Source organism: Oncorhynchus clarkii, chromosome 16 (genome assembly GCF_045791955.1).
Source record: "Oncorhynchus clarkii lewisi isolate Uvic-CL-2024 chromosome 16, UVic_Ocla_1.0, whole genome shotgun sequence".
Lineage (NCBI taxonomy): Eukaryota > Metazoa > Chordata > Actinopteri > Salmoniformes > Salmonidae > Oncorhynchus > Oncorhynchus clarkii.
The window spans coordinates 59331006-59348001 of NC_092162.1; the positions used below are offsets into that span (position 1 = coordinate 59331006).

Genomic DNA, 16996 nt, shown 5'->3' on the forward strand with positions numbered 1-16996 from the left:
GTCTACCAACACCCCTGGTGTAATATACATTTTCTGAAGCATTATGACAACTCTGTGTCACAATGATAGGGATTAACTGAGCTGGTCATTGGGTCATCTCAACGCAGCCTTATAATGCTGTGAAAGGATCCAGGAACACAAATGATTTGGGTGGATCCCATCTTCCTTATAGGAAGGTCTTGTCATGATAACCATCACACATCTGGTACTTTGTGGAGGTTGGAATGAAGAGAATGTAGAAAATGTGGATGTGTTGTCTAGTCAATAATCTGTCAGAAGTGAAAAATGAGTCAAACGATTGCATGTGATCCCCATTATGAGTCTATTTGTGTCTGAACATCTTGGTACATGATATTGCATCATTAAACCGTTTTAATAGAAGTAAAGAAAACTATTTTAGGCTAATCTTATACTGGGAAACAAGCTCAATTCAGTTTATAGTAGAGCATAACAAATAAAGTGGTTCTGTGAGGTCTGGTTGACATCATTTCTCTGATGTAGTATGATGAAGTATATGTAAGGGATAATCAACGAGGGGCTCTATGCGTTCTATGGAAAATAATTAACGACACGGTGTGTTCCACTACGTGCTAGCATAGTGGAACTGACCTCACACAGAGTTGCATTAGTGTCCAGAGAACAAAAAGAACCCAGCGTTGATTATCCATTTTATACCATGACTATAATTTAACATAATTGCCAATAGAAATGTGTTAATTTGCCGGTAGGAATGTTTTCAACATCCACTGAAGAAGCTAGCAAGTTTACTAGATGGCTACAGTAGTTGCCATGATAGCTAAACTTGCAAGTCTGTTTGGTTAACTAAATCACCAGTCCTATCTTCCCATTATGAAAATCGGATTCAATGGCAATGATGTTTTCAATTCGACTTTGCTTTCAAGAGCAGCTCAAACATAGAACATGTAAGAATTAACTATAGCCATTGAATTATACCATGCAAATACACCATGCGTTACAGGAAAACAGTGCACGTTCTAGAATGCCCTTCAAGCCAATCAAAAACAAGTATTCAACAATGCCATGGTATAAAGTAACAGTAACACTTTACTTGATGCAAATTCTTGGGTGATCTTATAAAGTCTTATAAATATTCATAGTATGATAAATATCACAGCCAATGGGCTCTAGTCTCATAATGCTCTATGACTGCATCAATATATTATGAGTGCTACGGATTGTTATGGAAACTGTAGCCCCTTCTGAAAATGACCTCTGAGTCATGTTGCATCTCAGTAACATTTTGTTTTTCAGTGGTACGATCTGGAGGAGTCGGTGGTTTCCACCATTTTGATGAAGACAGCAGAAGATCGGGTGGGCTGCTGGTAGCTGGTCTCTGGCATGGTGTCTGGGGGGAAAAAGAGGAGGATGCGGGTTGTTATTACAAAGGCTCATGTCACCATCAAGATTCCCTTACCCCTCTTCCTGCCAATCACCACACCTGTTTTCGATCCCTAAATCCTATCAATAGTATAAGCCTTCGTAAAACAAGGTTTGAAGGTAAAGGAATGTGAGAGGAGAATGTTAACTTTAGAGATAATAGTTCTGTCAGGAGCGTATAGTAGATTAGGGTGATAGAACTTACAAGGCTTTGTGGTAGAAATGTTGGTGATTGATTGTTGTCCAAATCTGTGGACGGAAGAGAGAATAAGAACATCATACAGCATACACACACACTTAATTTTCTCTGCATCATGGATTTCGGAAGCCGTCTATGCAGAGGAGCTGGTCATAGTGGAACTTTGAGTCCCTCAGAGTTTCATCATCTCCTTACTTGGTCTCCTCGCCCTCCAGCAGTTTCCTGTAGGTGGAAATCTCGATGTCCAAGGCCAGCTTGACGTTCATCAGGTCCTGGTACTCCCTGATCTGGCAGGCCATGTCCTGCTTGGCTCTCTGCATAGCTACCTCCAGGTCCTTGATTAGAGCCCTGGCATCCTTTACGGCAATCTCCCCATGTTCCTCTGCCTCGGTTATCGGTCTCTCCAGGTTGGCCTTCTATAGGGTTAAGGGGGAAAATGTAACAGAAAAAATAAGCGTGGTTTTCTCCACGCTGTTAGAAATGGGTCATTTTTACAGTTATTAGGTTTTCATTATAGCCCAGAATACATTATTGTATGCATAACGTAGGCCTATGTAGTTCAGGTATGCATAAACACTGTCATCATTTGTCCTCCATTTGTGTATGTGTAATTATACCCAGTGAACATGTGCTGCCATCCGGCATATGACTTAATTGCTCCATTCTAAAATGTGTCTTTGTCCTCCCAGACAAAGATTTTGGTATTTTATTCTGAGAGTGTCACATTCTGAGAGTGTCAGTGTCACAATGCCACATTGGTGCTGTGCCAAATCGTAGATAATGAGAAGTTGGCCAAAGCAGAAATCAGTCTGGCACCAAGCCTTGACATACAGTACTCCTCAATTATAAGGTGGTGTTCTATCAGGTCTGACACTATAGTCTATGATTAAAACACAGTCTTCAATTATAGAATTCTTTATTACACCTTCCAGTCAGGTGCGATGCTCACCTGTCCCTTGACAGCCAGAATCTCGTTCTGCAGGCGGCTGATGAGTCGGTTCAGCTCGGCGATCTCAGCCTTGGTGTTGCGTAGCTCCTCTGCAGCCTGGCCAGCCTGGCCGGCCAAACTTTCAACCTGATGTGGGCAGAGACAGGTTTATTTTACAAATTATTGTTTGACCTGCTGTACTGCTCCATTAGGCATGAACCCTTAATATTTCCTCATTCTCTAACCCCTGACCTCACCTTGGTCTTGTACCAGCTCTCGGCCTGCTTGCGACTGCGAGCAGCGATGTCTTCGTATTGGGCCTTGACGTCAGCTATGATCTGGTTCATGTCCAGGCCCCGGGAGTTGTCCATCTGAACCACCACAGAGGTGTCCTTCACGTCAGACTGCAGCTCACCCAGCTCCTGTCATGAAAGAAACAATGTAATTTCTCTATTCATCTCTATAGTGTTAAATACCGTGTCTCTATAGTATTGGCATCTTTGACTATAGGGGCATCAAAAATATATATGTGTGATTTAGCACTGCCTTACCTGATCGTACAAGACCTTCAAGAAGTTGACCTCCTCTTCCAGCCCAGCCAACCTGTCCTCCAGAGCCACCTTGGACAGGTAACCAGCGTCCACATCCTACAGGACATCAGAAGACAGTCAACAGCTGTGACACTGAGAAACATGCCTACCCGATGCGGCCTCACATAACACGTCATAGCCCCTTTTTTCCTGTTCATATGTAGATGTTTGCATTACTGACTCTTGTTTACATGGAAAATACTCAAGCTTTATTGAACATAAAAAGCACATTTGTAATACACCTTTGATGATTTGCCTATTTTCCCTAACTATTATTAATCTTCCACCCACGGCAGATTAGTCAAATTAGATCAGAATGGGACTCTGGCTATACTTTATCTATACAATACATTTCTGAGACTATTCTTCACTGAATGTTATCATTCAGTTGCATACCTTTTTCAGCAGGACAAAGTCATGATCTGCTGTGTTCCTCTTTCTGATCTCATCTTCATACCTGGAACAAGCCAAAGCAATAGAATAGGGTTAGGGTCTCTATAACAGGGGAGAACAACTCTGGCCCCGAAGAGCTGCATTATGCAGGCGTTTGTCACAGTCCAGCATGCATGTCTTGCATGACAAACATGACAGAGGAATTGGCTAATGCACAAACAGATCTCCAACCAGACTAACGTCACTGTGTCTTTACTTTGATTTTAAGTCTTCCACATTATGGTGCATGTTCCTGTTCTCCATATCCAACAGGTCCTTGTCATTGTTGATCTGGTCCAGCTGTCTCTGCAGGTTTTTGATGTAGGTCTGGAACATGGGTTCTATGTTGGAGGAGCCAGTTGTCTGGTCCTGCATCAGCTTCCACTTGGTCTCCAGCATCTTGTTCTGCTGCTCCAGGTGTCGCACCTGTGACACACAAATAATTTATTTGTTATTATAGATGTTTGGACTCCTCAGTCCACACGTCATGTTTGGCACACACGCAGGCACGTACACACACACACAAACATTGAAACAGTGCCCAGAGGGAGAGGTGCTTCTAGGGTTAAACACTCCAAGAGGAGGAAACAATGTCTTAATTCTGTTATTGACTATACAAGATTGGTTCTCTAATTATGTACAGTCGTGGCCAAAAGTTGAGAACGACACAAATATTAATTTCCACAAAGTTTGCTGCTTCAGTGTCTTTAGATGTTTTTGACAGATGTTACTATGGAATACTGAAGTATAATTACAAGCATTTCATAAGTATTAAAGGCTTTTATTGACAATTATATGAAGTTCATGCAAAGAGTCAATATTTGCAGTGCTGACCCTTCTTTTTCAAAAAAATGGTTGACTTTTTTGCAATCCGCCCTGGCATGCTGTCAATTTACTTCTGTGCCACATCCTGACTGATGGCAGCCCATAATCAATGCTTGCAGTTTGTCAGAATCAGCAGTCCAATCCCTGTACCTTTTGCAGAATATCAGTCTGTCCCTGATGTTTTTCCTGGAGAGAAGTGGCTTCTTTGCTGCCCTTCTTGACACCAGGCCATCCTCCAAAAGTCTTCCCCTCACTTTGCGTGCAGATGCACTCACACCTGCCTGTTGCCATTCCTGTGCAAGCTCTGTACTGGTGGTGCCCCGATCCAGCAGCTGAATCAACTTCAGGAGACGGTCCTGGCGCTTGCTGGACTTTCTTGGGCACCCTGAAGCCTTCTTCACAACAATTGAACCACTCTCCTTGAAGTTCTTGATGATCCAATAAATGGTTGATTTAGGTGCAATCTTACTGGCAGCAATATCCCTGCCTGTGAAGCCCTTTTTGTGCCAAGCAATGATGACAGCATGTGTTTCCTTGCAGGTAACCATGTTTGACAGAGGAAGAACAATGATTACAAGCACCACCTTCCTTTTGAAGCTTCCAGTCTGTTATTCGAACCCAATCCGCATGGCAGAGTGATCTCCAGCCTGTTCTCGTCAACACTCACACCTGTGTTAACGAGAGAATCACTGACATGATGTCAGCTGTTCCTTTTGTGGCAGGGCTGAAATGCAGTGGAAATGTTTTTGGGGAATTCAGTTCATTTGCATGGCAAAGAGGGACTTTGCAATTAATTGCAATTCATCTGATCACTCTTCATAACATTCTGGAGTATATGCAAATTGCCATCATACAAACTGAGGCAGCAGACTTTGTGAAAATTAATATTTGTGTGTTTTGTTCATCATATTGATGAGACCAAGGGGCAGCGTGATAAGCATACATTGTTCTTTTAATGAAGGAAAACCACTAAACAAACGACGCTATATACCACAAGTGCTGACAGACAACTACACATAGACAATAACCCACAAAACCAAAATGGGAAATGGCAACCTAAATAGAATCCCCAATCAGAGACAACGATAAACAACTGCCTCTGATTGGGAATCAATTCAGGCCACCATAGACCTACATTTACCTAGACATACCAAAACCCCATAGATATACAAAAACCCTAGACAAGTAAAAAACACACATACCACCCTCGTCACACCCTGACCTAACCAAAATAATAAAGAAAACAAAGATAACTAAGGTCAGGGCGTGACATTGTGTCATTCTCAAAACTTTTGGCCACGACTGTAGATTGGAGTGTCATTACTATCATCACAACCATATTCCTCTTATTATTATTATTATTAAGAATGCCGTTATTAAGAAGATGTGATGCAATCCACCTCACACCTCATTTTTAATGCTTTTCATGCATTTTCTGGATTTACCACAATAACTCTGACTTTTAATATTTTTTCCAGCATTTTTCACTTGAGTTGAACATTCACACAAACAAACGAGAAAAAACAGCAAGCGGCAAAAAACACTATTTATACTGTACCTTATCAATAAAAGTGGCAAAGCGGTTGTTGAGACCCTTGATCTGGTTCATCTCATGGGTGCGGACAGCCTGGATTTTGGGGTCGATATCCAGGTTGATGGGTGCCAGCAGGCTCTGGTTGATGGTCACGGCCGTGATGGAGCCTTCCATGTAGAGGCCGCTGCTGCTTGTCCTGGGGCCATTTCTGGAGCCCAAGGACATGCTGCTGAAGTCCCTCATGTAATTAGGGCTTGTCCCAGTGCGATTCTTTGTCCTTATGCTCATGGTTCCGTTGTGTGAATGTATTACAGCTGGGGTGATTGCAGACTGAGGCTGGAGTTGCTGAGGTGTGTTACCGTTAACAAATTCATCCCTTTATATAGAAGGGCCAGGGTAGGGCCAGTGTAGCCTGTGTCTGTGTCTGTGTGTGGGTGTATGTATGTATGTGTGTGGGCGTGAAAGAGTTGGTCAAGGTATGCCACTTCTCAATGTGGAAGAACCAGTCAGATGCATACTGTACATACCTATTTTAAGCCCCTTCACCCTCTGTTACAGACATGGTGTACCTGGATACCTGACTTGCTTTAGGGAACCAAGACTTGTGGTTTTACCTCTACCACATGAACACTCAAAGGTCAAAAAACACCTTAGAGGGAATGTGATGTGCTGTATCAGCCAGCCTTTAGGACTGTTTTTTAATAACAAGACTTTACACTGGCCTTTATATTTAACTTAATATTTTCTCTCTTTAACTACTGGTGCCATCTAAAAGAGGTAACGATGTGTGTCTTTCATGTTCTCCAAGTCAGCTTGTCCAGTTATGGGAGTTGTGTTCCAGTTATGAGAGTATGTGACAGTTAGCCAGCATCTCACCTCTTTGGGTTCTTTATTCCTTTATTTATAAATTAAAGTCATTGATTGACCAGAAAGTTCATCCCCTGGTGTTGCAGGTCTTAAACAGCCCTATATGACCGTAATTGAAGGATTGTAAATGGTGTTGGTATAAAATTGTGACCCTAGAGGTCAGCATACAAATGAAGAAGTAACAATAGGAATGGTACATTGCCAGACAGCTTTGTTGTGAGTAGAACTTCAAATCCAAACCATATCCCAAAATTGGTAAAAAGTATAACTGACCTTAAATTTGTGTTCACAAGCAACGTTATCTTTCTCCAAAAGATTAGAAACGTGACATGTAAATATTTATAGCCAAAACAAGTCTTTGCATATCAAAACTTGGACCACAGCACAAAAGATTCAGGTAAAACTGGTCAATCAAATGCAATCGAGAACCTTGAAGGGTACTTGGGCTGTCCCTTTTTGGTTCCAGGTAGAAACCTTTTGGGTTCAATATAGAACCATTTCCACAGAAGGATCTACATGGAACCCAGAATGGTTCACCTGAAACCAAAAAGGGTTCTCCTATGGGGACAGCCGAAGAACCATTTTGGAACCCTTTTTTCTAAGAGTGTACATAAGACCTACAAAACTACACATTTTGAATCAACATTGGCTGCTTGTGACACATACGGTGCTCTCTCTAGTAGACAAATAGGCAGCTCTGAGGTAGGATATAAACAACAAACTGGTCTGTCAGCCTGCAGGCAGACACTTCTATTCACTGTCATTCAGCTGTGACTACAATGATGATTATCGGTTGGCCCTCCCCATCTGTGGGTGACTACAGTGCACTGTTAGGTGGCTGTCAGGTGGTTGTCAGGTTTGCCCAGGTGTGAAGGCAGATTAATCAATCATCACAGTTCCACAGATAGAGTAACAGAGATATAACTGGATTGTCTACAACCAACCGTGTGGTTTGGTTTTGAGCACTGCTCTCATTTGATACTTGAACTGTAGCAGTATGAGACTGATTATCCTATCTCTATTATCTACACATCTCATATAGGTGAGTCGATGGGGATGTTTGCAATGTTATTTATATGTGTGTGTATAGGGGGATCTGCATGTGTGTGTGTGTGTGTGTGTGTGTGTGTGTGTGTGTGTGTGTGTGTGTGTGTGTGTGTGTGTGTGAGAGAGAGAGAGAGAGAGAGATATTAGGATTGCGTGATTTTGCCCAAATAAAAATGACAAATACCTCTCACACAGGGCATTTTTAATATTTTTTTAATATTACAATATTTTAAATATATATATATATATATTTTAACTATTTCATCAGTTACAGTTAACTCACTAACGTGTTGTAAATATATGCCTTGTAAATGTTTAACACTTAGGTTCTCTCTCTGTCTGAGGGGTTATGAAGGTTGCATCCTTTAACATCAGGAGATTTGGACTGGATAACGTTACTGATCCAGATGCCCAACACCTGTGAAGTTAAACATTTGTTTATGCATTCATACCTGACAGGGTTCTGTAAATGGAGAAAATATCAAACACAATATTTAGTGTTATTTAATATTTAATATTTTGACAACAAAAAATATTTCTAGAACCATTTCAATGAATCTGTTGGCAGTATTCTTACTATAAGAAAACTTTAGTCGTCATTTGGAATTAGTATTATAAGGCTCAACCGCAGTGGTGGAATAAGCCACAGCTCAAGGAGTGGCTTTCTTATAACACATGTTTAGTTACAATCGTTACAATACCATAATGTGTTTTATCTTGGCTGACAGCTAAGGTCCTCAGGACTACAGAAGAAAACAAAATAATTACACATGAGAGCTGCTTGAAAGGCTGTAAGTCACCAAACCATAAAGGGAGATCCCACACCCACTAAATACCTACAGGGTTCACACCAGCTGGGTCTATAAGTCTCTGTTTTGTAGATTGTGTCTCGTTATGACATTATAGTGGTTCTGGAGGTGGTGGATGTGAGGGGGGCATCCGCTATCTGCTTCCCGAGAGAGTTAAACTGGTGACATTGCTGTTAATCAGGTTTATATTCAACCTCACCTTTCCTATTGAGTTGAATATATGATGGCACATAACATTTTAAGAACACCTCACTTTCTCTGTAACTCAATAACTTTGAGTTGTTTTAATCCCCTCAGCCTCCATGTATACTGTACCACAGAGTCAACACAACAGATCACTACGCCCTGAAACTCAGCATCCGCTTGGGAATGACTAGACATAAGGAACAGTTCCTGTTACTTTACAGGTAATGATTATACATTTTTTTATAACCAATACTAGTTTTGTCGTAATGTCATAGGATTCACGGCAACATTATGACTGAAAATGTAACATCACTTTTTCACATATTGTAAGGGATGATCTGGCTGACTGCTACTAGTTTGAAGACAACCAAGTCGATGATATGGATGCTTTCTCCAGAGAGACATATTTTCTGCACTTTAGGCCACGCAGTACAGGTTGGTCACACTTTTAACCTGTTGTTGAGACATTCACAACATTATATTTACAGTAAAACAATAAACTCAGGTTGATTTATCAATGGGGATTCATCATTTTATCATGATTGGCCTGCATGTTCACCTCAGGTAGTTTGTTGTTTCGATTCCGTGTTTTATCACTGTTACACTGAATGATGTCGAAAAGAAGTCTATGCACACCAAGGTACTATCATGTTCTTTAGGCATGTATAAAATAATTTGAATAGAAGTGCCCAGAATCTGGCTGAATTATTTGATAAACCATAAACCATACTGCATTTATAGTGCTGAAGGACCTGGCTATGATCCCCGTCCACAACAAGCCTAATGACTCAGAGAGAGAGCTGGATGAGCTCTTTGAGGTCTTCCTGGCTGTGTGGGACAAATGGAAGACTGAGGTAAGTCTGGGGGCACAGCTCAAATCCCCTCCAATTCCCTATGTAGACTACTACTTTTGACCATGGCCACATAGGTTTCTTTAAATGTACAGTTGAAGTTGGAAGTTTACATACACCTTAGCCAAATACATTTAAACTCAGTTTTTCACAATTCCTGACATGTAATCCTCGTAAAAATTCCCTGTTTTAGGGCAGTTAGGATCACCACTTTATTTTAAGAATGTGAAATGTCAGAATAATAGTAGAGAGAATTATGTATTTCAGCTTTTATTTCTTTCATCACATTCCCTGTGATTCAGAAGTGTACATACACTCAATTAGTATTTGGTAGCATTGCCTTTAAATTGTTTAACTTGGGTCAAAAGTTTTGCGTAGCCTTCCACAAGCTTCCCACAATAAGTTGGGTGAATGTTGGCCCATTCCTCCTGACAGAGCTGGTGTAACTGAGTCAGGTATGTAGGCCTCCTTGCTTGCACAAGATTTTCAGTTCTGCCCACAAATTTTCTATGGGATTGAGGTCAGTGCTTTGTGATGGCCACTCCAATACCTTGACTTTGTTGTCCTTAAGTCATTTTGCCACAACTTTGGAAGTATGCTTGGGGTCATTGTCCATTTGGAAGACCCATTTGCGACCAAGCTTTAGCTTCCTGACTGATGTCTTGAGATGTTGCTTCAATATATCCACATAATTTTCCTACCTCATGACGCCATCTATTTTGTGAAGTGCACCATGCTGCCACCCCCGTGCTTCACGGTTGGGATGGTGTTCTTTGGCTTGCAATCATCCCCCTTTTTCCTCCAAACATAACAATGGTCATTACAGTTGGCCAAACAGTTGGCCAAACAGTTGGCCAAACAGTACAACGGCCAAACAGTTCTATATGTGTTTCATCAGACCAGAGGACATTTCTCCAAAAAGTATGATCTTTGTCCCCATGTGCAGTTGCAAACTGTAGTCTGGCTTTTTTGTGGTGATGTTGGAGCAGTGGCTTCTTCCTTGCTGAGCGGCCTTTCAGGTTATGTCAATATAGGACTCGTTTTACTGTGGATATAGATACTTTTGTACCTGTGTCCTCCAGCATCGTCACAAGGTCCTTGGCTGTTGTTCTGGGATTGACATGCACTTTTCGCACCAAAGTACGTTAGTCATCAGGAGACAGAACGCGTCTCCTTCCTGAGATGGCTGTGTGGTCCTATGGTGTTTATACTTGCGAACTATTGTTTGTACAGATGAACGTGGTACCTTCAGGCATTTGGAAATTGCTCCCAAGGATGAACCAGACTTCTGGAGGTCTACATTTTTTTTCTGAAGTCTTGGCTGATTTAATTTGATTTTCCCATGATGTCAAGCAAAGAGGCACTGAGTTTGAAGGTACGCCTTGAAATACGTACATCCACAGGTACACCCCCAATTGACTCAAATGAGGTCAATTAGCCTATCAGAAGTTTCTAAAACCATGACATAATTTTCTGGAATTTTCCAAGCTGTTTAAAAGCACAGTCAACTTTGTGAATTGTAAACTTCTGACCCACTGGAATTGTGATACAGTGAATTTTAAATGAAATAATCTGTCTGTAAACAATTGTTGGAAAAATGACTTGTGTCATGCACAAAGTAGATGTCCTAACAAACTTGCCAAAACAATAGTTTGCAATAAATTTGTGGAGTGGTTGAAAAACAAGTTTTAATGACAACCTAAGTGTATGTAAACTTCCAACTTCAACTGTATGTTGTTGTCTTATGTCTCTCTTCATGTAGTGTTGTGGTGTCTCTCTTGTTGTGATGTGTGTTTTGTCCTATATTTTTATTTTGTTTTAATTTTTTAATCCCAACCCCTGTCCCCGAAGAAGGTCTTTTGTCTTTTGGTAGGCAGTCATTGCAAATATGAATTTGTTCTTAACTGTCTTGCCTAGTTAAATAAAGGTTAAATAAATAAAATAAAATAAAAAATATATTGTGTCATTTTGGAATCACCCAATACATGCTAACCTATTGTAGATAAGAATATAATATGTTTCTAAACACTTCTACATTAATGTGGATGCCACCATGATTACGGATAATCCTGGATGAATTGTGAATATTGATGAGTAAGAAAGTTACAGACTTACAAATATCATACCCCCAAGACATGCTAACCTCTCACCGTTACAAAAACGGGCTGTTAGCATTTTTGGGGGGGGTATGATATTTCTCACTCATCATTATTCACTATTCATTCAGGATTGTCCGTAATCATGGTAGCTTCCACATTAATGTAGAACTTTAGAAACATATTATATTCTTATTTACAATAAAAGTGACTCCAAAATGACACAATACATGATTTACCATTCATTTATATTTGGCACAAAACAATCTGAAACACAACCTAAACAAAGAGCAAATGCATCCAACAAATGTGTCGTCACAAGCTTGAAGAAATCATTGCTTGCTATGAATATGGGACAAAACACTTCACTTTTTACTACTTTCATCCAGAGCGAAAATGTATGCACTCACTACTTATTGTAAGTCGATCTGGACATGAGCGCCTGCTAAATGCCTAAATGGTAAATTGTAGTCTTCACATGAGGCAATATACATTTAGATACCAACAAATTTGACAGAATCTATAATTTCCATAATATCTATCCAATGTGTAATCGAAAGTGTGCTCAATGAAGACATCATCTACAACCATTCATGCAAAAGAACATTTTATTTTTCATATACAATTGCAACATAGATGTACTGTCTAATCAAATGTAAGAAATTAAATAAATGAAAATAAAACATAACGTTTATCACGCATTCATTTGCATCAAGCCTGTCTTGAGCATTTGGCAAAATATTCTCATCCACATCACAGTGAATGTCCTCATTGTTCATGCACCGTGGGAAAAACCTTTCGTTTTTTTGCGAATCTAAGCTTGACATTAGTCTGCATTGATGTCGTCATATGCCTCATCCATGGCCAGAAGGAGGGCGGCACGCTCTTGGGGATGGCGATTGTACACCTTCCAACTCCAGAAGAGGAGTGTATGGGGGCAGGTATAGGGTCATGAATCGGGGATGGGCCCAAAACCATGCCTGAAACACCTCTGCATGGTGGAACCTGACATTGTCCCACACAACGACATAGGTGACCCCTTCACCTTGATAGGCCTGCTCAATTTAATTGAGAAACACATTGTGTAAAGCTTTGTAGGATCCAAATAATGCCTATGTCCTACCACACCATCTTCAGAAATAGCTGCGCACATGGAGATGTTTCCCCAAAGTTGGACGGTCGCCCGTTGGCCGACGAGGTTCCGCCCACGGCGCGGAGTTTTGGCCAGGTTAAAGCCCGCTTCATCAACAAAGATATATTTGCGATGGTTCACAGCAGCATCAGGCACCATCACCCTCTAAAGATATATTTTGGTTAGTTATTTTTTACAGTATAGTTCCAATATGATATTGTGAAGTAGCATGTGCATCAAATAGTAACAGTAATACAGTAAATAGTGATGTACCTGAACATACTCGGCCCTCAGTTGTTTTACTCGGTTGTTGTTTCTCTCAAAAGACTGTGTTTCATAGATACCTGGTGCCTCTTCAAAAGGTGGGCGATTGTTGGAAGGCTGATGAATGCCACATTGGCAAAGGTGTCATCGTACTCCTCAATGACGTGCTTTATTTCGAACAGCCATATGTCCTTCCTCACTCTCACCATTTCCACTGCCTACTCCTGCTGGTCGGTCAGCACACAGAAATATCTACCATCCATGGGGTCTTCTGTCAATTCTACAGTGGGGCAAAAAAGTATTTAGTCAGCCACCAATTGTGCAAATTCTCCCACTTAAAAAGATGAGAGAGGCCTGTAATTTTCATCATAGGTACACTTCAACTATGACAGACAAAATGAGAAAAAAAATCCAGAAAATCACATTGTAGGATTTTTTATGAATTTATTTGCAAATTATGGTGGAAAATAAGTATTTGGTCACCTACAAACAAGCAATATTTCTGGCTCTCACAGACCAGAAAAAGAGGCTCCTCTGTCCTCCACTCGTTACCTGTATTAATGGCACCTGTTTGAACTTGTTATCAGTATAAAAGACACCTGTCCACAACCTCAAACAGTCACACTCCAAACTCCACTATGGCCAAGACCAAAGAGCTGTCAAAGGACACCAGAAACAAAATTGTAGACCTGCACCAGGCTGGGAAGAATTAATCTGCAATAGGTAAGCAGCTTGGTTTGAAGAAATCAACTATGGGAGCAATTATTAGGAAATGGAAGACATACAAGACCACTGATAATCTCCCTCGATCTGGGGCTCCACGCAAGATCTCACCCCGTGGGGTCAAAATGATCACAAGAACGGTGAGCAAAAATCCCAGAACCACACGGGGGGACCTGCAGAGAGCTGGGACCAAAGTAACAAAGCCTACCATCAGTAACACACTACGCCGCCAGGGACTCAAAATATGCAGTGCCAGACGTGTCCCCCTGCTTAAGCCAGTACATGTCCAGGCCCGTCTGAAGTTTGCTAGAGAGCATTTGGATGATCCAGAAGAAGATTGGGAGAATGTCATATGGTCAGATGAAACCAAAATATAACTTTTTGGTAAAAACTCAACTCGTCGTGTTTGGAGGACAAAGAATGCTGAGTTGCATCCAAAGAACACCATACCTACTGTGAAGCATGGGGGTGGAAACATCATGCTTTGGGGCTGTTTTTCTGCAAAGGGACCAGGACGACTGATCCGTGTAAAGGAAAGAATGAATGGGGCCATGTATCGTGAGATTTTGAGTGAAAACCTCCTTCCATCAGCAAGGGCATTGAAGATGAAACGTGGCTGGGTCTTTCAGCATGACAATGATCCCAAACACACCGCCCGGGCAACGAAGGAGTGGCTTTGTAAGAAGCATTTCAAGGTCCTGGAGTGGCCTAGCCAGTCTCCAGATCTCAACCCCATAGAAAATCTTTGGAGGGAGTTGAAAGTCTGTGTTGCCCAGCAACAGCCCCAAAACATCACTGCGCTAGAGGAGATCTGCATGGAGGAATGGGCCAAAATATGTTTCACAATGTTTTATAACGTTTTTATTTTCAAGATGTGTATTGTGCAATGTATCAAATTACAAAAAAATGAAAAATTTAAATATAGACAAATGAAGAAATAAGCTTGCAGCTGACTATACATGAAAAGACACAATTCAGAAATGAAGTCTGTCATGTAGGCTAATAAGGTTTTATCTATGACTAGGCCTACCTGCATTTTTATATTCAAGCATTCAGTGTATGAGGAAGTGAGAAAAGCGATCAAGTGGTCAATTTAGCCAGTCTATAAAACCACAGAGTTTCTAAACCCAGACGCTTAAAAAAAAATTAAACCTTTATTTAACTAGGCAAGTCAGTTAAGAACAAATTCTTATTTTCAATTATGGCCTAGGAACAGTGGGTTAACTGCCTTGTTCAGAGGCAGAACAAGAGATTTGTACCTTGTCAGCTCAGGGATTTGAACTTGCAACCTTTCAGTTACTAGCCTAACACTCTAACCACTAGGCTACCCTGCCGCGAGATTTCCAGGAATGCTTGTGAACCAGACTCGGCAAACCCACTGGGCAGACCAGGCCAGGGTTTGGGGTTTGAGAGGTCACCGTTTGAGGGAATCACCTTTGTCAAGTCGGTGACCATCCTTGGAATTGTAACAGATGTGATTAAATTGAGTCCACAAAGTGTCTTACTGTATGGTAACTGATTCCATGTCAGCATCGCTTCAGACTGTAGTGTATTTATTTCATTCTCAACTTTTATGTTACTTTTGTCAGTAATCATGTAAAAAACTGTGTACAGAAAAGTGTTAGACTATACAGTTCACATAAATTACTGGATAAACAATATGAAAAGGATTAGACTATATGTACATCAGTTCACTTAAGTTACTGGGTAAACAATATGCCAACAATATGCCAAGCAGTATAACGCACTTGGTATTGACCCCATGACTGGTGTCTGGGGTACTTGCTCATTAGGTGACAATTTTCCGGATACAGAGTAAGCTTCTAAAATTTCCAGTGTAGAAATCCCCTAAAATAATGACCCATCACTAGATCACGGGCAGTGAGAGAAGAGAAAAATTCTTCCTTAGGGATGGATTGAAATTTGCAGAACGGATACCTGGAGGAGAATGGAGGGTGATACTTTTTAAATTTCAGCCATGCGGAGGATTTAGCATTTTAAAATCTAGTCCAGGGGAGGGTCATGTAATTTGTAATTGATGACATTTCAGTATTTCTCAGTGTTTTTTAATTAGTTGTTTATTAAGCTATATATCGATGTGCATCTCTGATTCAGGCTGGGCGCGCAATATCAACTGCACATATAGAGTATTTAGTGTGGTCTCAATCAAATTATCCATAGCCTATAGTCTATGAAATGCATGTTCGGAGAATCACAGAGCAAAGTTATAGACCGCTGCTGAGATGGTGTAAATACGACTGAGCTGGGTAACACAATGCAATGGATATTCCAACCCTGAGTCCGGCCTGCTCTTCTCTTGCTGATCAAACACGTTTTTGTATGCTGTCTAACCAATGGCTGTGCTGTGTAGGCATAAGGCAACAGTTCGGGAGGAGGGTAAAAGGCTTTTTTTTATTAGACTTAGTCCCCAAAAATATTGCGTGTGTACTAGCCTATAGCCTATGTTCTGTTCAGTTTGAGAAGGAGAGTGCGAAGATGAGGAGGGTCAACTTTGATAGCTTGCTACTACTATAATTGATTTTTATTAAAAATAATATGTTTCTTGCCTATGATGTATTTAGCAGAGTTATTGACCTCACAATAAGCCAGATTCAAGTAACTTTCATTGTGGTGCTGAAACTTGAAGCAGCAGCTGCAGCACACTCAATCAGAAATCGACAGCTCATGGTGATGAAAGGCAAATTCAAGTAGGCATTATTAATTTAAACCGTTTTAATTTTAATTAGACTTTATGTTGGAGCCTATTTCTTCCTATTAAAGAAATAAGAGGCTAAAGGCTGCTATATCAATAGATTTGTCAGTCAATTTCTCCACCCACCATGCACTCTTTAATTAAACAGCCTACCTCAGTGTCAGTGAAGGCCTGTCAAGTTAAAACCAAGACTTCAATTAAGGGGTATGAGAAGGTATGCCATAGGCCTCGCATTATTAAAGAAAATGGCAAACAGCACAGGCCTACTCCTTGTTAGCTTAAGGTTTTTAAGAAAATAAAACTGATCTGAAATATAAAGTGATCTATAACAGTGATTTGGTCCTCGATGCTTTATGCTAAAAAACAGCTGTAAAAAACCTGGGAAAGAAGTGACACCGATGC

General features: G+C 40.8%; 1 protein-coding gene across 1 annotated transcript; it reads right to left on the bottom strand.

Annotated features, from left to right (window-relative positions):
* Positions 1-1104: 1104 nt before the first annotated feature.
* Positions 1105-6237, bottom strand: LOC139367732 (keratin, type II cytoskeletal 8-like). The gene is made up of 9 exons (XM_071106043.1): positions 5931-6237; positions 3765-3973; positions 3512-3572; positions 3077-3172; positions 2783-2947; positions 2547-2672; positions 1793-2013; positions 1604-1647; positions 1105-1366 (listed from the first exon to the last, which is right to left on the bottom strand). Exons 1-9 carry the CDS (start codon positions 6192-6194, stop codon positions 1269-1271), a joined length of 1284 nt encoding a protein of 427 aa, XP_070962144.1. The 5' UTR covers positions 6195-6237; the 3' UTR covers positions 1105-1268.
* Between the last annotated feature and the right edge of the window lie 10759 nt (positions 6238-16996).

Bases quoted from the DNA above. Each gene is read 5' to 3' on its own strand.
- LOC139367732 (XM_071106043.1), bottom strand. From the start codon at position 6,194: ATGAGCATAAGGACAAAGAATCGCACTGGGACAAGCCCTAATTACATG. The intron at 3,974-5,930 runs GTACAGTATAAA...TGTGTGTCACAG, and splicing joins TTGCCACTTTTATTGATAAG to GTGCGACACCTGGAGCAGCA. The intron at 3,573-3,764 runs GTAAAGACACAG...GGCTTGTTCCAG, and splicing joins GTGGAAGACTTAAAATCAAA to GTATGAAGATGAGATCAGAA.